Source organism: Carettochelys insculpta, chromosome 12 (genome assembly GCF_033958435.1).
Source record: "Carettochelys insculpta isolate YL-2023 chromosome 12, ASM3395843v1, whole genome shotgun sequence".
NCBI lineage: Eukaryota > Metazoa > Chordata > Testudines > Carettochelyidae > Carettochelys > Carettochelys insculpta.
This window is the reverse complement of record NC_134148.1, coordinates 18663895-18685080: the sequence shown is the minus strand read 5'-3', so window position 1 is coordinate 18685080 and position 21186 is coordinate 18663895. Positions and strand designations below refer to the sequence as shown.

The 21186-nt window shown below is 40.5% G+C and overlaps 1 protein-coding gene across 15 annotated transcripts in view; it reads left to right on the top strand.

Annotated features, from left to right (window-relative positions):
• TCF12 (transcription factor 12) overlaps window positions 1-21186 on the top strand; it is a 395995-nt gene that overhangs the window by 310335 nt on the left and 64474 nt on the right. For all 15 annotated transcript variants that reach the window (XM_075006242.1, XM_075006258.1, XM_075006256.1 and 12 more), the window contains 2 exons: window positions 8420-8555; window positions 15459-15511. In XM_075006242.1, coding sequence (XP_074862343.1) covers window positions 8420-8555; window positions 15459-15511 — 189 coding nt within the window. The remainder of the gene's footprint in view (window positions 1-8419; window positions 8556-15458; window positions 15512-21186) is intronic.

Genomic DNA, 21186 nt, shown 5'->3' with positions numbered 1-21186 from the left:
CAGAAGGTCTACAATGTACAAGAATGAGTTCCAAGGAAAATACTTTTCTGCAGTTTTAATTTCGTATTAGGCTTTTCATTCAAAAAGAAGTGGACATGTACAACTTGCTTAAATAGGACAAGCTCAAAAGCTTCTCTCTCTCACCAACAGAATTGGTCTAATAAAGTATATTTCCTCGACCTGCTTGCATCGCCTTGTTTAGTGGAGCTTAGCAGCCCCCTTTATAACCATAATTATTAAATTATACAGAAAAATACTAAGGTAAGAGTTCAAATTTCATACTTAACACAAAACCAGCAAAGCAATAAAATGAAAATGTAAAGTATTTAACAGCACGTCTTAGCTTCTTCCGCCTAGAATCAGCGTGGGCAGACAACACAACAAAAACTGAACTCTGCCCGAGTGAAGATTTCTCCCTCTCCCAGCATCAGAAAGACACGAAAATTCTCCACCTTACTTCCTGTTCTGAAAGCTTCTGGAAATGGCTCATGCTTAAGAAAACGTGGGTGCTGAATCAGCAGCTCTTACGTCATAAAGGGTATTGGCTCTGTGGGTCTTGTCCTCCATCAGTTAACCAAGGTATATAAGGTTTCAGTTAAACAGATTCATTTTCTTTTTGTTAATTAACAAAATAATTATATAACCCAAAAAAGTACCCACTGAAGACACATTACTTTTTGTCACTTTCTGCTGTTTTATAGCATTACAGCTAGGATGGTTTGGGGAGAAAAAAAAGATTGAAAATGTGAATTGTTTGGGGAAGGGGATATTAGCTGACTACATTTCAGAAGCCGCTTGGTCAACGTTTTTGAAACTCCTTGGAAGATGTAAGCTGTTGAGAATTACATGGTGAAAATTTCATTTGTATTCTTTTTTTTGCACTAAAGGTTGAACTCTGTATCGTGCAAAAAGAGAAAGCAACCTTAACTATGGAGTTGCAGTAGCTTTGCCCAATATTGATAACAGTTTAACTCTGGCCTTGTTTTTACACAAGAACCCAATTGGCAATCAGTCAGTAAAAACACTGAGCTTGTGCTGTTAATATGGGGTCAAAATTTTGACTTTTGTAGTCAAGACTGTGCTTAAAAATATAGAGCACTGAAAGCAATATGCTTTGGCAGTGGAGATACTTAGCACCGAGTGTCCATGATGACACTTGTGGCAGACCGTAGCAGACAGGCTGCAAGACTCTGATGGAGGGGAAGTATTGTGGGGAGTGGAATAATGCCTTTTTGTTTCCAAACTTGGTTCTCAGAGTGCAGCCCAGCAGCTAGTTGAGGCAGCTGTGGCTTGTTAAGGCGCACCATGCAGGAAAGGGCCAATTAGACACCTGTTGTAGGGGCAAGCTCTATTGGCCCACTGTAAAAAGGCTCCCCCCCCAGACAGAAGTGGGAAGAAGTTGAGAGGTGCACAGGGAGGAAAGGCAGGAGGCTTGAGATCGAGAGGAGAAGACAAGTCCAGACCACACCAGGGAGGGTCAGTTCCAGAGGGAAGCAGTGGGTGAAATGGCCCAGGGAGAGTTTGCTGCATTGGGGCCAGGGTAAAATCCTCACCAGCTGCCTCTCTCCTAGGGTTCCTGGGCAACAGCCCAGAGTAGTGGGTGGCCCTGGTCTCCCACCACCTGCTGGGGAAACAGGAGCAGCCCAACACCTGTGAGTGGGGGCTAGTTCACCCCCCCACTTAGGATTTGTCTGTGATGAGAATGGCTCAGTAAATGGATACTCTTGCCTTTGGGAAAGCCCAAGGCAGCAAAGGGGCCACTGTGAGTCTCTCAGGCATATAAAAAACTATGGGGAAGCATAAAACCTCTAGGGGACTGACAAGGGACTTGTCACACGCTTTATAGCTTTGTTTCAGGATCCTAATAACTCCATAGGGTTCATATTGATCTGGTTTAGCTATGTTAATCATGGGCAACTGAGTGAGGGCCACCAGTCTGTGACCAGGCCTAATGGCCTTCTGATTAGGGATGTAAAATCCCATTTAATTGGTTAACCGGTTGAATGCTAATTTTAACTGGTTATCTTATTAGATGAGTTGGAAGGGGGATATCTGGGGAGGGCGCTCCAGCCCCCCTGCAGTGGGCAGGGGCTCCTCCGGCCAGCCTGGAGCATCCCTTCCGTCGGTGCTGCAGGAAAGGTGGGGTGCTCCAGTGTGGGCACAGCAGCTCCTGTCTGTAGCATGCCATCCCTGGAGCACGGTGGGCAGGAGCATGATGGCCTGGCCACGGCAGCCCTAGAAACGCTGTTCAGGGTGGCCCCATGTGTGTCGCTCCAGCTGGGTTGAAGCAGCCCCACTTCCACATTTCTGTGCAACAAGGAGATGATTGTTATTTTTTGTGGGGGCTTCACTACATCCATGAACCTGGAAGGACCATAATATACTATGATTCAGGATCAGTGTATGATCCCACTCCTTTCTTGTCTGGCCACAGCTGGTGTAGAAGGGGTAACTTTTTCCTTCCTTCTTTCCCAAAAATCTGTGAAAGAATTCATTAAACATTTGAAAATGCATTATGAATACATCACTTCAAAAAGCAAACAAAATATTTTCTCTTCACAAATCATAATGGGTTAGTTAGGCATAGAGTTAATTAGATTAGGTAATATGCAAGTTAAAGTTAATTAAATACATATATAATAATTTGCAGTGCATATAAAATGTATTATACAAAAGTAACCTTGTATTATGAAAGTAGACAGATGTTTGTCATTCTTTTATTTATTTTTCCTGTGTGTAAAGAGGTGATTCTCCGTTATTTCATCCTTCTGTGGCATATTTTGCCAAATCACCCGTATCCTCTAGAATGCTTTTCCATCAGCTAGTGAGCACTCTAGCACCTTTACCTCTTGGAGCAGGTCATGTTGATTCCACTAAGGCCACTATCAAAGCTGTTTCCTGGATTAGACTGAAGCTGAGCACAGAAAAGCAATGTAGCTGAGTGTACTCTCCCTGCCTCCATAACCAGTCATTTGCCTCTTTGGAATTAGGCCTGTTCTGTCATTTGGTTGACTGAAATAAACCACTTTCTTTTTTCTTGATAGTATCTACTACAAATCATTAAAAAAAGTCCTTTAAATTGGTTGTCTTGTTTATTTAAAAGACATGGGTATTTGCTGTGGGTAATTCAGAAAGGCAGTTACTTAACAATGATGTCTGTTTATCTGTGACACTAATCCATGCAGCGTTAGCCAGTGTTTCAGGAGGATAACTAGTCATTGATTATTCCTTAGTAATTGGATTCATGTTTAGCAGATGAGGTTCTACCTGAGGATTTGAACATTCTGTATTATTACTAAAAAATACCCTATGTATCATATCAGTAAACTGATGCCTACAATGAGCCCAGAAGCAGTTAGCCCAGAGGAGCCTTTTACTAATAATACAAAGCTTCCTTGCTAGTCATTGTATCCTCAGAAGTATTTGTGTATACCATTCTCTGTCAAGTGCCCTTAGGACAGGATCAGTTGTAGTCAATATTGCTTCTCAGCTGGCTCAGACATGGATAAAAGTCAATAAGGTGAGATAATAACATCTATTTTTATTTTACTATGGCAGACAAAGGAAAAAAACTATTTCAACAGTTTTACGTAGTATGTCTCAGTTGCAGTAACATCAGAAGAATATACTTGGAGAATAACTCTATAGTATAGATTTACAAATTAAACTGTGCTGTTATTAGGTTTCAATATGCTGTGTATTCTGAGACTTGCTGTATGTAAGTCCTGTGATTATTCCACTGATTGCTGTGTCAGACTAGCTCTAAATTCTGGCTATACTCCTAATTGCTGTAGCATGTCAGTACTGGAGCTACTGACTAACACTTCTGCCTCAGTGTAAAATAAATGCACTAACAAACAAAAAGTGGACTCTTTTTTAGTTCTATTGTTAATATTCAGGTTATGGCAAAACTTAGGTGGCATGGGTTTGGTTGTTGACACCCGGAAAGATTGAGGGTTGTCGTTGTCATGAATGGAGGTTGACAGCTGAGGAGGAGGAGTTGGGAGGGACATGGGTATTTGTGAAGAATAGCTTGGCAAAAAGTGAATTGGTAGTGAAAAGTCAGTGGTCAATTTCTTTCTTCTGTTGTTTTCTTTTAAGAGAACAGAAACTAATTATTCACTTTTCCCTGCATGGGCAGAGAATGCCCGTGTTGACAATTGCCAACATCTCCTGTTACCTGTGTGAAGGAGGTAATCTTTTGGAATCCCCCTTTTTAGGTTGGGGGAAGGCCCAGAATTTGTATCAAGAGGAGTGACAGTCCTTACATAAGGTCTGTTTCTGGAATGTTCCCATTTCTCTCTGACTGATCTTATGACTGACGAGGTGAGTGAGAATAAAACCTTTTGTTAGGCCAACTTCTGTTTGGCGGAAGCAAAAGCTTTTGACCTTGTCTCACTCAGAAGTTGGTTCAATAAAAGAATGTTAACTCAGCCACATGGGCTCACTAATATCTTGAAACCAACAAGGGTATAACACTGCATGCTCCTATGACAGACCTCTTCATACAGTTAAATACTGGCTGAAATCTGTCTTCTGCTATATCTGTCAATCTGGGAGATGTTTACAAAGCAGGGGGGGATAGTTTCTTCCAAAACCAACATATTCCTGGGCTGGAGGCAAATTATTCAGCTCTTTGAGCAACCTTGGAATAGGCACACTACTTGTCTGACTTGTTTTCATCTGCTCCTTTATATGATGTTAGGTGGGAAGAATCAATGTACATAACCAACCTAGATACTCTGTAAGATGACCACCCCTGAAAACTTACCAGATAGTAGGTAGTGGCTTTGATTCAATAGCATTTGAGAACCATGAGGTATATTTATGGCAAAATTGAGGGGGCTTTAAAGATAACCCAAAAAACAAAATTAAATTGTTTATTCACTTTTTGCTACTTCATATTATGTGGCAAGTTTGCTATAAAATGATTATAAAGAAAAAAATATTGTATGTTTTTAAATTAATTTAGACCTTGCTTTTCCTGGAAAAATCTCTACACAGACTAGAGAACTAGTAAGATTATGCCAGCATAGATATCAAGCATATGAAATCTGATTGAGTGGGTCAGCTGTTTTAATTCATGATGCTTTAAAACTTTTTGCATTTTGTTAACACCTGCTTATCTCAAATATCCTTTGCAGTGTTGAAAAGAAGATGTTCGAGAAATATGTAACTTCTCTGCACCCGCCACCTAAAACAGGGAAAATTAGACTTGGTATTCTGGAAGTTAATAAGGTTAAAAGAAGCACTGACTTGCCTCCCCTTGTCCTTTTATATTTTTAAAGTTAAGTTTTCATAATTTATTTGTTCATCACAAAGAAGTGGGGGAAAAAAAAAGTACCTGTCAGCTGAGGGTGAAGGGTTACAAATGTGGTATGGTATTGAGCCTTTTATCAACGTAAAGCAGCATGGAGTTGTTCCTTACGCTGTGCAATCCCCGTGCTGTAATTTAGTCTAACTTTTTTCAGCACTAGAGCTATAAAGTACAAATGCAGAGGAACTGAGAAACTATTCAGACGTCAAGGCAAAAAAGATGGTGCAGATGATAGTATCAAAAATGGGAATGGAAAGAAAAGGAAAGATCTTGGAAATTTTAAGAAGAGTTAGCAAGAGTGGGATGTGGAGCCCCTAAATCTGTGGACTTGGTATGAGGGCAGCATTCAAGAGAACACAGGCAGGTTATATACCTGAGCGATACAGAGGATGCTAGTGTGATGTAGAAAAGGCTGTGGACAGAGGGAAATTATAGAATATTTAGGAGGAAAGAAAATGAGTTAATTCGGTCCTGACACTTAAGTGCTATATTACTGGACATCATGAAAAAACAACAGTGCTGTTGTTGTAGCACTCTTCCCCTAATCATGAAAGGGGTGCAAAATAAGGTGGCACAGACCCATTGTATTGACACTAAATCGGTGGGGTGGCAAGAGCTGGAAACCAGATTACCTGCGGTCAAGAAAGGAATTGGAGGAAAGAAATTCACATCAGCTGTGAAGCAGCTAGCGCACCTTTTGGAAGGATATGAATACTACGCTACTTAGTTTTTTCATCACAAAATTTGCTTTGAGGAAAATTTTGAATGTTAATGCCACCTTTATATAGAATTGTTTGCCATCTGATTTGTGAGGCTGCCAAAAATCAAAGCTAAGTTTTTGACTCTGTAAAAGACTTCGCTGTTTGGGAAACTGAAGGTACATTGTAGTGAGGTGTGGCCTTCCCCCAGTCCAGAAACAGAGGAATCCTCCAGGTAGCCTGGGTGGATGGAGCTAGAGCACCCTTGTCCTGCCCCTAAAGATTGACGTGCAAAGCAGGAAGTGCCAGAGAGGGGCATGGAATGCATTACAAGGGCAGCATCTGACCTGAACAGAGGGCCCAGGCAGGGCTTCTGAGAGCAGGAGCTGAATAGCCCACACCAGATCTGCAGACTGGCGAGACTGATCACCTGGCTGCCCTGACCCAACCCAAAAGGAGCATCTGGGCCTGCCGCTTGCCCTCTACCCAGAGGGCCCAGATCTACCTGGGATCCCCCTGATCTGCTGCTAGCCTGCTACCGGGAAGGTCCTGACTTGCCCAAGTCTCTGGACCTGCTCGCTGTCTGCCTGCTACCCAGAAGACATGGATCTGCCTGACCTCCCAAACTACTGGGAGTGGGACCCCATGCCGATGGAGGTGGAGATAGGAAGTAACCCGAGGGGTGCCCCACCAGAGTCGATGTCAGGATGTAAGAGCCAGATTAGCAGCTAGCAACCTGCTATTAGGGCCCCAGGGAGTGGGTGAGCCTACACCTTCCCTGCTCCCCATGTAGCAGCAGCCTTGTGCCTCTCCAGATCTTCGCTGACTTGTTGGGATGCTGCCTTACCCTGCCCGAGGGTGAGCTGCTTACATACTGTTTGTCTGCTCATCTCTGCTGCAAGGAGCTGAGTCCCTGCATTGACTGTTGCTGTGCCTTGACCCAGGGTGGGCCCCTTGTTACTGTGTGTTTTCAAGTGGAGCCCCTGCATTGACTGCTGCCATGCCCTGACTCAGGGTGGGCCCCTTTGTGAACTATGTATTTGCTCAGCCCTGCTGAAGGAGCTGAATCATGTAGTGACTGCTGCCCTGCCCAGAACTGGGGCAGCTCCCACACTATAGTGAAGTATTGTGGCCTGCCCCAAGTGGGGGGACCCTCTAACACACTTCTCTACATGCATTGTTTAATGGTTAGTGATAAATTATTTTCAGCGTTTCCTGTTGTGTATTGTCCTGCAACTCAATTATTAGTTATTGTTTGTACAGTTTAAGCCTAGGCAAACAATATCAATATAATCATAATACCCAGCAGCATGCTTTTAGCATCACTTCTTCATATCTGCACAATTATTCTTGAGGTTCATTTTATCACACATTAGATTAGTATAATGCAAGTAAGCCTATAAAACACAATATAAATGGTGAAGTTCTGCACCAGGCAGCAGGTGATCAAAGAACCTATGTGAAAAAAGAAAAATAACCGATGTAACAAATGCTGGTTGGTTCAGGGTTGGCATTAAGGTATATGACTGTAGATGCCTAAATGTTATGTATATAGCTCAAGCAGTGTGGTCTGTTACTGTATGAGGGATAGCTTTGTGGGATTCAGCATTACTGTTCTAGTAAATATGGCTTCTACTGCTAAGTAGCCATATGTTTACTTTGTATAGTGCACCCCGAGTTTCACCCTGAGCTTGGGATTTTTTTTCATTCTGTAACTGCAGAGCTCAGCATAATTTCCAATTTACATGGCAAAGCCCTCTGCATTGACTAAATCTCAGCCTAAGATTTAGTGATGAAACCCAACACCAAGCAAAAGCAACATTAAAATGATGCTTTAAACAATGACTGTCAGCATGTGTAAATAAGGAATTGCATATTTTGACCATTTTTGAATATTCCATTACATGTAATCAGCGTATGCTTTGTCTTTTTTGTTTGAGATTGTTCTTCAGGATAATTTTTCTGTGTGTGTATGAATTCACCAATGCATACCTACTAAAACTGAATAATAAATACTGATCTCACACTATATGTGAGGTCTTTTAACAGTTTAATCCATTTTTGTATTATAGATTAAGCAAATATTTTATTAAACAAATAAATAGTATGATGTTTTAGGTAGATGGACCTTTTAAGTGGAATTGAGCCCTTTGCCCAGACTCACAGCCCAAATTTCTTTTGTTCTTTAAATTTGCGCTGTATGGGTCCCTGCTATTGCAAAAGTACATTCTCTGAATAATTGTAATTAAAAATGTCAACATTTCTTTAAATGTTAAGACCTTGATTAAAAATTGAATAAAAAGCTATAACTTCCAAAAGCCGCTATCATAATTAATTATTCATTTACAACATAATGTGAAGCTTAGTAATTACAGTAATTTGCTTTTCATTGTTTATTTTATAGTCTAATCTCCTTCGGTCAGATATGGGACTTGGAAGTCCTGGTCAGTTGTCATCCTCAGGAAAACCTGGAACACCATATTATCCATTTTCTGCAGCAAATCCACGCCGAAGACCACTTCATGACTCATCAGCTCTTGGTCAGTAATATGAACTATTCTTAGATCTTTAACGTTGGTGTGCTTTTTCATATCCACCTTATTTTGCATATCTTTTTTATATGTTGCAAATTATTCTTTTGATGACGGTGTTTGCTACGTGAGATAGCTAAGTAAGGGATAATGTGAAATAGTGTAATTTTGCTTGAGACATTGATTTTAGTTCAGCATTGATCAGCATTGTGTTAAAAATCTTAATTGTATAAGCAGTAATGACAAATGGGTAGCAGTTGATGACCAGATGAAGTAGCTGAGTGCCTTTAACCCAGGACATCATTAACACACACAAATTCCTGACCTTGAGGTCATTGCCATTATATACTTTGAAAATGTAAAGGAAAGAATAATTATCTTCTTTTTTAATGCTTGAAGTTACTCTAGTGTTAAGTGAGTTTAAGGGTCCTGGTAATTTTTGTAGCAGTTAGACAGTATAGTAATTCTTGTTTAGTGTATACTTATAGATGTATAATGGATTTGTTATGTTGCTGGTAAAATAGGCTTCAAAGGGGTATTTAAAGACTGGTCTCAATTAAATAAAAAGCAAAAGATTTATATGATCTGAAGAGAAACCAGAGTACATATACCTCATATTCTGGAATTGCTCCAAGGTAAGTGGACCTTACTGTTAGTCATTTACAAAATACCTGACTGCTTCAATTTTAAGGTCTTTATATCAATTGTATGCTTAGTCATTTATGTTACTTTATGATATAAATACTCTTGAGTCTGAAAATATCCACAATAATATAAATCCAAGGTTGAAAATATTTCATTTTGTATGCATGCCCTAGTATTTTTTTTAGATCTCCCCATCTTATTTTCCATTTTAGAAAATTACCATCAACTGTTGTTTTCATTTATAGGTTACTGAAATTGTTGTCTTTTTCTGGTTTATATCTCCACATTTCTGTTTCTCTTTGTGTGTGCTAGTTTTACCAGCATACATTGGAAAAAGATTTATTGAGCCTACATAGTATACATAACTGCACTTAACTATTGTTTATCCACAACAAAACTTCATGATATTTGGCTTCTTTTCTTGTCATTTTAGCAGTTAATAGAAATTAATCCATTTATGTTTCTTATTGAAATACGTACTGAATATATTTGAAGTAGTGGTTTTTCATGTCTTCAATTAGTCATGGTAGACTTTTTAGATTTTTCCCTTACAAAAAATAAAACTAGCTCCTGTTTGTATATTTCTGATGTTCAGTCTCATTCATGGAAATAATTGCCATCTAGTTTTGGGGAAAAAAGGGATATCTTTTTTTTTTTTTTACACATTTTTAACACTTTTTTTTTTAAATATATGCGTAACACAGAGGAGAACTTCTAATAAATAAATTTGCAAAGTTGTCGAGGACATGTCTGAGAACAGCAACATTTAAAGAGAATGCAGTCCTACAGGCCAGTCAATAAAACACCTCATGAGGAGGCTGGCTGGTACTTGAGCTAGGGTAATGGACAGTCATGCGGGAGATTGTCTACATTGACCCACAGTTCAGAGCAATGAGTTGCACTGTTAACTTACCCGTGTGGATGCTGCCAGTGCAAACTAAAAGTATGCTCGTTCAAATTAATGTAATCCCCTTTGGATTACTGCCTTCTCTTGAAAATTAAAGATAATGTGAACATAGCTTGATTTTAGAAAAGGGCACAAATGTATAGACATTGCCAAAATTTCAATTGCTGGGACTGATCTTTGCTCCTGTGCTGATTGAATTATGAGTGACAGAATGCTGTAGAGCAATATGCTTTGGTGTTAAATGGGACTGTGTAAGTGTCTCCTCTGGACATGTATGGAATGACTCTAATATGAAGTGAGACACTAGAACAGAGGCAGGCAAAAAAAAGAATGTGGTTCACTGCAGTTAGCCCTGATGGGCTGCTGCCTCTGTATTTATCTGCACCTCCTCACATTTGGGCGCCTGCAACTCTTGTTGGCTGCGGATCACTGGTGCTGCCCAATAGGAGCTGTGAGAAGCGGCGCAGGCCAGGACACCATTTCCTGCACCTCCTATTGATCAGGAATAGCAATCCATGGCCAATGGGAGCTGCAAATGCCTGTACCTGTGCAGGTGCAGGTAAATAGAGTAGTGCAGGCCCACGATGAGCTAACCTTGCTGAACTGGATCTAGCCTGTGAGCCAGTGTTTGCCCACTGCTACACTATAGATATGTGAAACCTTAATAGATGGACCTCCATTGATGAGTTTTAAGTGCCAGTACAAACCTAAAATTTAGGATAAACAATGATTTTTATGTAGAAACTTTGAAATTGGTTGGTGTCACAGGTTTTGGATTTAATATTAGATCCAATTTAGCGTTTCCAAAAGATTTTTACTCCAGCTTCTGATGCTTGTTATAAAGCAAAAATGAAGATTTCTGAAGATCTGTAGTGGAATCCTTGTTGTCCTTGCTGGAACTGAGTGCCTGCAAATCAAAACCTGAAAATGTGAGACTCTGAAGTAGGGTTATTCTCAATACAAAGCCCACCCTCCTGAAAATGTATACAATCATTTTAGAAAATACAGTGCAACCACTTCTGAACTGTAGTTCTTCAGGTGCTTGCATAGTTAGAGTTTTTTGCCTTAATGATATCTACACAGTTGATTGTGGCACCAACTGGTGTGCTGTGTTCAAGTGTTGATCTATCAGGTGCCAGAGGCCCTATGCTCTCTCAGGTCCTCCTTAGTGCTTGTGATGGTTGGTGTGCGGCATTTTCCTTTTTTGCTTTCTTTATTAGAGGTGTAAATAGTTTTGTTTACTGCAGTTAGTGAAGTAGTTAGTAAGTTAAGGTCCCAGTGGCGACTTTGTTCCAGATGGGGTATGTTCCAGTCTCCTGGTTTTAAGCTGGGACGGGCAAAATGTGACCCACAGGCTGGATTCAGCTAGCCAGTCCACCAGATCTGGCTCGCTGCTGTCCTGTGGCCCAGCAGGAACTGCAGACAGTTTCCTGGCCTGCAGCACTGGGTGTGGGGATCATGTGCTCTCTGCGTGCCATGTGTCCTGAAGGGGATGTTGTTGTCTCCACCTCCCAGCACAGTGTCACAGCTTCCATTGGCCAGAAACCAGCCAGTGGGATCTGTGTGGGCTATGCCTACAGTGTATGCGATGTGTGGAAGGCCCTACCCACAAAGCGCGTGCAGAACACAGAGAGCAGATGGCCTCTACAGCTGGCCGCTTTGAGTGCTGTGTTGGGGTGTGGCAGGCAGGGTCCCATTGGGCTGCTGGCTGGGAGCCATCTAACATAACCACTTTCTGCCCAGAGCCTGCACCAGACACCCCACCTCATCCTCCACACCCAACTCCCTGCCTCGGGTCCCAACTCCCTCCTTTACCCCTACTCCCTCCCAGATCCCACATGCTCTTCTGCACCCCAGTCTCCTGCTCCATGTTCCCTTCTGCACCTAACCTCCATCCCAGACCCTGCACCTACTCTATTAATAGCATGGAGTAGTGCAGTCCTTGACATTTTATCAAATTCTTGGAGTGTCCACCCCTGTTTTAAGCCCTGGGCTACCTGTAATAGACCTACTCCTGCTAGTGACAGCAGTGCCAGTTGTCTGAGGTAGTTGGAAGAATTTCATGTCAAAGAAGAGTATTGTATCTGTAAGCATTTTGATCTCAGGACACGAAAGCATCATGATACCTGTTTGAGAGCCATCCTCCTGGAGGCTGCTCTCCAGTCAACCACCCCGCTGGACTCATCTCCCGTTACTTTGGCCTCAGTGCATAGTGCTACCTGAGGACCAGAATCTACCCAACACTGTTTCACCTTTGGTAGTGCCCAGGAAGAAGTGTGACCTGGCTCTGAGCAGGAAGGATCAAGGGGCATCAGGTAAAAAACCCTGTTTGGCTGCCATCCCTGAACCACGCATCCCTAAACCACCTCCTAACTCTCCCCTGCAAGGGATCTGTCACTGGCTCCAGGGAGCAGTGGGAGACCCAGATTCATAGTGGAATCAACACTTTCTCCACCCTTTTCTGGTGTTCAGAGAGCAAAGGACTCTTCCAGCGCAGCTGGCAACACATGCAGAAATGGACGCAGCAAAGACTCTCTGAAAGGGAAAACCAGCCAGGAAAGCCTCCCAGAAGGCAAGTGAACGTGACCAGTCTCCAGAGCTTAGGCAGTGCTTTTCAGTGCCATTCCCCTGGTGTCCACATCATCCCAGGTCAGTAGTTTTTTGCTTCAGATAGCTGACACTGCACTCGTGATCTGCACTCTTTCTGGTGGATCAACAGGGGCACATCATGAGGTGTCTTCTTATCCCTGTAATCAGTCTCTATGACTTCTCACTGATGTCATTGTTCCACAGTCTTCCTGAAGATCAAACAGGACAGGGCCAAAATGATCCTGATAACTCTGAGATGGCATTGTCAGCACTCGTTCAGTTTTCTGCTGAACCTGTTGGTGATGACCCCAGTTCCTTATCTCCTGTTCCAGAACCGGGGCATTCTCCTGCAGCTGAACCTGGTGGTCCTACATGTGCAGCTTGATTGCTGCAAGATTGAGTGCCAGAAAACAGAAGTGTTTAACCCATGTCCAACCAGTGGAATTTCTCCACCGGAACAACCTATCAGGGCAAATGAAAACAATTCCATGTGTTGGGCCTTGACCCCTGGTATTAGGCCTGAGCTGGCCCAGCTGCCATCAGTCCTGGGTTATGTTCTGCATCTCAAGATCCAGGGCTTATCCCTTTCATCAGTGAAGGTCTTCTTGGCACCATATTGCTCCCCATTCCAGGGCAATTGGTTTTTGCTCATATCATGGTGATATGGTTCTTGAAAGGTCTGGAGTGACACTATCCCTACATCCAAGACCCCATCCCTCCATGGTACTTGAATCTCGTGCTCCGACAATTCATGAAAGTGCTTTTTGAGACTTTGTCTTTCCTTCTTTTGCTCTCTGAAGTTGTCATTCCTGCTGGTGATATCTACCATAAGGGTCTCTAAGATTAGAGCACTTACCTCAGAGCTGCTTTATGTGGTATTCATCAAGCAAAGGTCCAGAGGTGGCCACACCCAGGTTTCCTTCCCAAGACAGTTTCACAATTTCACACACACCAGAATGTTTTCTTCCCAGTCTTCTTCCCAAATCATCACAGGCCTGGACGTTAAGAGAGCACTAGTCTTCTGTGTTAAAAGGACCAAACTATTCCATAAGTTGATGCAGCTGTTCCTTGTGATGGGATGAAATGTCAGCTGGTGTCCACCCAAGGAATTTCGTTGTGGATCACTGCATGCATTAAGTTTTGCTACGATCAGGCAAAAGTGGCTACTCCAGTATACTTCCTGGCCCTGGTGCCAATTCCAGGTATTTTTAGGACCACCACCTGTTCATCCATTTACATGTTCGTATCTCACTACATGCTTGACTAATACGCCAGAGATGACACTGTCTTTGGTAGAACAGTATTGCAAACTGAACAACTTTGAACTCCGACCTGACCTCAAGGGATGTGGCTTGTTAGTGACCAAGGATGGGATCATCATGAGCAGCCATTCAAAGAAGAAAGGCCCGTTACCTACCTCTCAAACCTGGTATTCTTCATTATATGTTTCTCATGTCCATTCCATTACCCACCTTCCTACCCCCGTTGCAATTTCCATTCCAAAAAAACTGGGAGGGCTTAGGGCCTTTGGCACCTTACATACTAAGGCATGAATGCAGCACTCCAGGGAGCACCACAGCTGACCTTACAGGTACTGCTAAGACCAAAATCTTCAGCAGCTGTGCCTGTGGACACACACTTACCTAGAATGGAATGGACATGAACAACAAATCTTGAAGAAGAACAATTGGAAAGGATTTTTTTCCCTCTAACATAGTATGCCACTTGTACCAAAGTAGAGGTATCATGGGAAGTAGTGAGGGGTAGAAAATAAATTCGTTGCTTTTATTATCATTCTGTTTTTGAAACTTCTTACCTTCATTGCCCAGTGGAGGAAGAAGATACTTTTCAGTTTGTTACATGCAAATGTTAAATTCATTATTGTAGTTCTAAATCAAGATGGAAGAGTTTGTTTTATGTTATGATTGAAAACTGAATGAATCCAAAGTGCAAATGATGTCACCAGATAATTTTTTTTATTGGGAGAGAGCCAGAATGGCAGGAAACCTAATTTGCACATTGACTGTAGCTGTTGAGTTAAACTTTATTTTGTAAATTTTTTCCCTAGTTCTTAATGTATGTCTAGCTGTCTTATCTGGTGGCCTGGAAGTCAGTTATCAGTGTAGAGATTCAGGTGCTGTATTTGCAAATCTTCTGAAATATATGGTTTGGATGGTCTTGATGTCTACTGAAAAGTGTTGAATAGTTGGTTAATCAGATTCACTGATGCTGGTAGCTGAGGTGATGCAATAAAACCCATGTGTGAATATTGTAACCCATTTAGAAGAAATTATTGTTTTAAAAAGCCAGAGTTTAGCTTAATTTGGATTTTAATGTACTGTAGAGATATTTGTAATTCTGATTTTACCAAGAATACAAGCAGGCAATTCATTTATGTCTACAGTCAATCCACCTTCCACCTCATACACTTTTACAGGCCATTGTTTAGTGACTGCATTATGGTATCGATGTGTCTAATAGTGTTATTGTTGTCAGGGGTCACTGCCTTTCTACAAGAAGAATCCCCTGAGATCAAAGGTAATGTGAGCAAGGCAGGATTGTAGGAAAGGGCACAAATGTGTTAGTTATTGTAATCTTCTTGTAACGTGTGTAAGGCACCTTTCATTTGTACAGAGGAAAAGATGCATAGAGCTAGAAAATGGGGACTGTGTTGTGGGTAAAGAGACCCATTGTTCAGTGTGGCCATTTGTTTTTGTTACTCCTTTCTAACACAGCATAGCTGATGAAATGTGTTTGTTCTCTGTGTGCAGATCCTTTACAGACAAAGAAAGTAAGAAAGGTGCCCCCTGGTTTGCCTTCTTCTGTAAGTACCTAATTTTTAACTTCTAGAAAACAAATTGGGCTCAAAGCACACTGTTTACTTGACATACAATCTCTGACATTATCATTAGGAGGCTTTATGTAGTGACCACAAACAGCCAAGCAATTCTGGTTCATGTCCTAAGGTGTAAATACACATTTGATGTGTAGTTTTTAGATTTCATAGCAATTGTTTGTACCTCACTCACATGCACTTACCCACTTGTCCCTGTCATTTGAATTCCCCTCTTGGGAAGAGAGCTGGACCAGGAGCTGTCAAAGAAGATCTCCTGTACAGGTCTTTTGATGTTTAATTAGTCATTATGTTGCTGAACAGGAGGACAGACAGAGATTAATAGCTGAGAATCTTAGAAATTTACATTTGTAATAATCCCAATGGAGCTGAAGACATTAAGATTCGGAGGACATGTACAGCTCAGCTTGCCTCAGTAGGACTGAGGTTATTAATATGCATAAATCACCAAGTCAGATGTTCATTGTGAAACCCTGGTGGATTTTAAAGCCTTCATTAAGCTTTTCCTAACTTCAGCCTATCATCAGGAAGGCTTTCAAGCAACTAGTTTGTTGATCCCTCTTTGCTAGAAAATTTATCCTTTGAGAATAAAGGGCTTTGATGAAAAAGGTTGGAAGGGTTGTGGTGGAAAAAATCATTAATGGCTGTGATAATCTAATGCTATAGGAGTGTTTTGTGGTGTTAAATATACTTTATTCTGTAAAGGATGAAAATTGTTTATAAATGAATCTGCATTTACAAATCCACAGGAAGTGAAAAATCCCCAGTGAAGTGAATGCAGGATTTTTTTTCTCCCTATTCAGAATAAACAAGAGGGGAGGGGAAAGAAGCTCTATTGCCTTGCAGGGTATATCTCTTTGTTGTGCAAATGGATGTTGGGCTTTTATGTGGCAGTACTTAACACACGGGTGCAGGTGCCATGGGATGAGTCATAACTCAAAGCCATGTAGGCTGAATAGAATGCACTGCACAGGCAACAGTAATATAGTAGGAGCAAAAAGAATCTGAGGTTTTTATTTTATTTTAGTATTAAAACTGGAAGTATGGATGGTGTCTTCTGGTTGCTCCACTTTCCTCTACTTCCCACCTTTACTGTGATGTACAAAAACCTGTATCTGAAGTCCTATTTCATCCATACTTCCAGATGGAACTGAGATAGTTTAGACAGCCTGGGGCAGCTGTGCTCTGAACCTGCAGCTTACCTGGAAGCCAGGATTGCAGCTGCAGGCACTCTTAAAAGCTTTTGCTTGCATAAGCACTTAGGCCCCACTAGAGGCTGAATAGCTGCTTGATAAACAAAATGAACACAATGCCCCAAATCATTATTCCTGTGGCCAAGAATATTTTTTTTCAGCAGCAGCTAAAAATAGTTTGGTAATTTACATATTAACAGTTGTGTGTTATGCAGGGGTGCCTTTTCAGTTAACAAACGATTTTGTCTAGATTAGCAAAAATATATTAAAGATGACAGTGTAGCTAAAATGTGGACCTGCAATTTTTGTGTAATTTATTACTATAATTCTAGGAGAGTCATAAAAGTTAAATTACTTATTAATATTTAGTAGCACCTGGCCAGGTAAAGAGATCATATTGGTGAATGAAAAATTCATCTAATTTTTCTTACCTAACATTAAGGGTAAGCAGTATGTTTTTACTATTTCTTATTTCATTTTTTGTCTTCTGAATGAAGAAACAAGGTAGCAAAAGGCTGGTTTTATTATACACTGAACAAACCTCAGGAATAGAGAGAGAAAGCAGATACTGAGAGTCATCATCAGTATGCTGGTGATAAGTTTTGTAACGTCATTGTTTCCATGTATTTTAAATGCTCTGGGCCTGGATGTAGCTTAAATAAGATGACACCAAATTTGAACAAAAGTGTCTTTTTTTTTTTTTTTTTTTTTTTTTAATGTAAGTGTAACTGCCCATAGGCAGAATCAAGTGTGGGACCTCTGGAGCTTGGTACAGGCACCTCTACAGGTTGAGCTAAAAGCCATCTGCCTCTCAGCTTCGCCTATAGAGGACACTTATTCTTTCTGTGTGAAGTGGTCGAGGTACCACCACATGGGACAGTTACCCATATAGGTGTATGGGTTACATAAGGTGCATTGCATCAGAGAGGTAGCCGTGTTAGTCTGTATCTTCAAGAACAACAAGAAATCCTGTGGCACCTTATAGACTAACAGATATTTTGGAGCATAAGCTTTCGTGGGCAAAGACCCGCTTTGTCGGCTGCATGACTGGGGACAAGGTTCATTGTTTTTGGTGGAAGATGAAAAAAACAAATTCCTGACTACAGAAAATGTATGACTTCTTGAAATTCTGAAGCAAGAATTAACGAAAAGAGACACCAGCATAATTATTTGCAATGTTCCATGTTTACAGGTCAGATTGTATTTTGGCCAAGGTAAAAAGTGAATCAACATATTTAATCTCTGTGCTACAGATGGTCCTTTCAGTATATTAAAATCATCATTAGATGAAAAATAATAAAGGAGGGTAAAGAGCCTTTAATTATTACTTAAAATATTGTATAAGCCATGCAAAGTAATTTCTAATTGAGTTTCTGAAGGACTGATTCTCCTTAATATTTATAGTTATAATACGTTTAATGAAAGCATAGATGTTTCTTCTTAGTCCTTTATATTTATAGTTAATCGTCCATTAATTGGAAAACTAGTGTTTCTTATTTTAGAAAGATATGGATAGTTTCCTATATTTTGTAAAAAGTACCTTTTTTCTTGCCTTTGCTTTGTGGTGGACATCTCATGTCAGATATTTCCAGAACTGTTTGTTTGTTTTTAGATTAATGTTTCAACTTGTTCTTGATTGTGTCATAGTAGTGAAAAACAGGCTAGCTAGAAATGACTAGATCTGGATGAATAACTCCAGCATTTTGATGAGTGACATCTGAATTGGTCTAACTTTGCATACATCTTTTCCTTTGTTTCTTTGCTTTCTAGAGACATGAACACAGTAGAGGTTTTTTGCAAGAGCATTTTTAGAACTTAATTTTAAACTTTCATTCTCGAGAATAATACTGGAAATCTTATGTTTTACATAGATGTGACTCAGCTTGTCACAGCAGGGAAAAAAGGGCTCCCAAAGCACTCGGAGTGCTTGTCTACAAGCAGTTAGATCCGACTACATGCTTTAAATCTAGGTCTTTCCATGCATATTGTACAAAGAGGGCAAGAAAAAAGAGAGGACCTATTCATTAAATCTGTACAGTAGTAGGGTACTTTTTGAGCGTGTTGCCTTGAAAAACTGTACACTATTCTGTAGTTGGTGCTTGTTAGCTACTATCTTTCCCATCGAGATTGAAAACATACCAGTTTTTCTGAGTGTTGCTTCTGATTGTAGTGATAGCTTCATTCAGGTAGGGAACAGAACTGGTGCCATGTGAATGCCAACCAATTGTAAATAATCAGCAAAGCTCAAATGTTGAAGTGTGTCTATTGAATGCTTGCAGTAAACCAGTCAGTCTGTAGTGGAAATAATTTTTTAAAAAATCAAGTACAAATGAATATTTTAAGAAAGTCCTGTTAAATTGTGGGCATCCCATGAGCAGAGAAAGAGGGTAAATATTCAGCATGAAACCTTTATTCAGCTCTAGTAACTACCATACTCAGCATTTAATATGGATTAATAATAGAATTGTATTAAAATTGAAAAATAATCAGAAGGTTAATGCACTAAATACCTTTAGATCCTTTTTTTGCCACTTTCTCGTCTTCATCCCAACTAAGACTGTGACCTTCAGTACACAAGATACATTGATGTGTATCTTAGAATATCAGCTACTGTGCAAACATATGCAGTCATATGATTTGAGATCTACATTTCTTCTGTGTATGGAAGAGGCTGATCAAGTCCTGTTATTGATGCAATAATGTTCTGTGTATTTTCAAGGAGTCTTGATTTTTATCTGTGTTCTAATTATTTACATTTAATTCCTCCCTCCCAAAGTTTAATGTAGTTAAAGTCTATTTGCATATTTTACTAATATTGTGTACTTTGGTCAAAATATTACCTAAAACTTCAGACAGTACTTCAAGATTCTTATATAAAGTTTGAATTACACTTAACAGGAAATTATCAATTAATATATACTGATAGTAAGATCCTGTTTCTAGATTCAAGTCCACTGCAATTTAGAAGCGTGTTCAGGCTAAAAGAATTTATAGACTGATCCGTGGGAGTTTTGACATGTCGCCAGCTATATAGGATGTATTCTACTTACCTCTATCATTTACTGTAAGTATTCCTCTTTCAGGAATGAATATTGAAGCAATGACATAGCAAGAAAAAGGAAAATTATATTTGTTTCATAAGTGGGGTAGAAAACCAAGACAAAAGTATGCAAAAAAGAGGTACCATAAATGTCCAGTCCAACACCCACGGTTGTCATTGTGTCTTTACATTGACGTTGGATGTTGACTAGGATGCAAAGAAAAGAAATGGAAAAGATGCCTCATGTTTTGCTCGCAAAGGAAGGGCTTTTCACCTCGCCAGTCCTCTAGATACAGCCCTGGGTAGACGCTGTTGTAGGGAAAGAGACACAAAGCTGCCATGAAGGAAGGTAACAGCTACTGGTCATCTTCCCTCATGAAAGTAACACATTTTGATCTATTTTGAGATGGAAAATCATGGAACTTGAGTTCATTCATAGTTTCAGATAAATTTCCAAACATCTGTCTGCTTAAAAGGCTCTGATAATTGAGTCACATGAAAAACAAAGTAAAATTAGTGAGTGAAGGTAGCAACCTTCTAGCAGATGGGGGAGAGGAGGTATAGGAGAGCCCTGGTTTTCACAGGCTATAACAGAGTCCAAAAATAATTAGATAAGTTCATGAAGGATAGGTCCATCAATGGTTATTAGCCAGCGTGGGTATGGATGGTATCACTAGCCTCTCCTGGATCTCTTGAGGATTACATGTTCTGTTCATTCCTCTGGGGCACATGGCACTGATCTCTCTCAGAAGACAGAATACAGGTCTAGATGAACTCTTGATCTGACTGTTCTTACACTCTTACGTTGAGTATGTTCCAAGGTTGATAGCTGAAATGGCCAGCTCTGATGCACATCTCCATGACTCAACTCTGAAGACCTTTTTAGATAAAATTATTACTGAGATTGTGCTCCTAACTATAGCACAGTAAAGCACTTGGAGGACACAGGGCCATTTTTTTGGGGGGCGGGGAATGGTGTTAAGGTGTCTTTCTGGATGAACATACATGTTTTTGGAACTATTTTTCATTTGTTTCCTGATTTAAAAAAAAAAAATTCTTGTGCTAGACCGAGTACTGGTGTCACATTATGAAGCTCATTGCATTAGAAACTCTGTGTGTGTGTGTGTGTGTGTGTGTGTGTGTGTGTGTGTGTGTGTGTGCGCGCTCAGCGGTCTTCCCTGGCTGTCTTTTGAATAGCTCATACAGCCATATGCTCAGTTGGTAGATTCAGGTCTTCTCATCCTGATGTGTGTTCTAGTTTGCTCAATTCTCAGTCTCCTTGAATGCCAGCAACAAGTGAATGTATCCTTGGTCTGCACTCTCTATTACAATAACTTATACAATTAAAAAAATTAAAACATTCAATAAATGATGTGGGTAGCTTGATTACTTATTGGGGTAAGCTCCAGCCC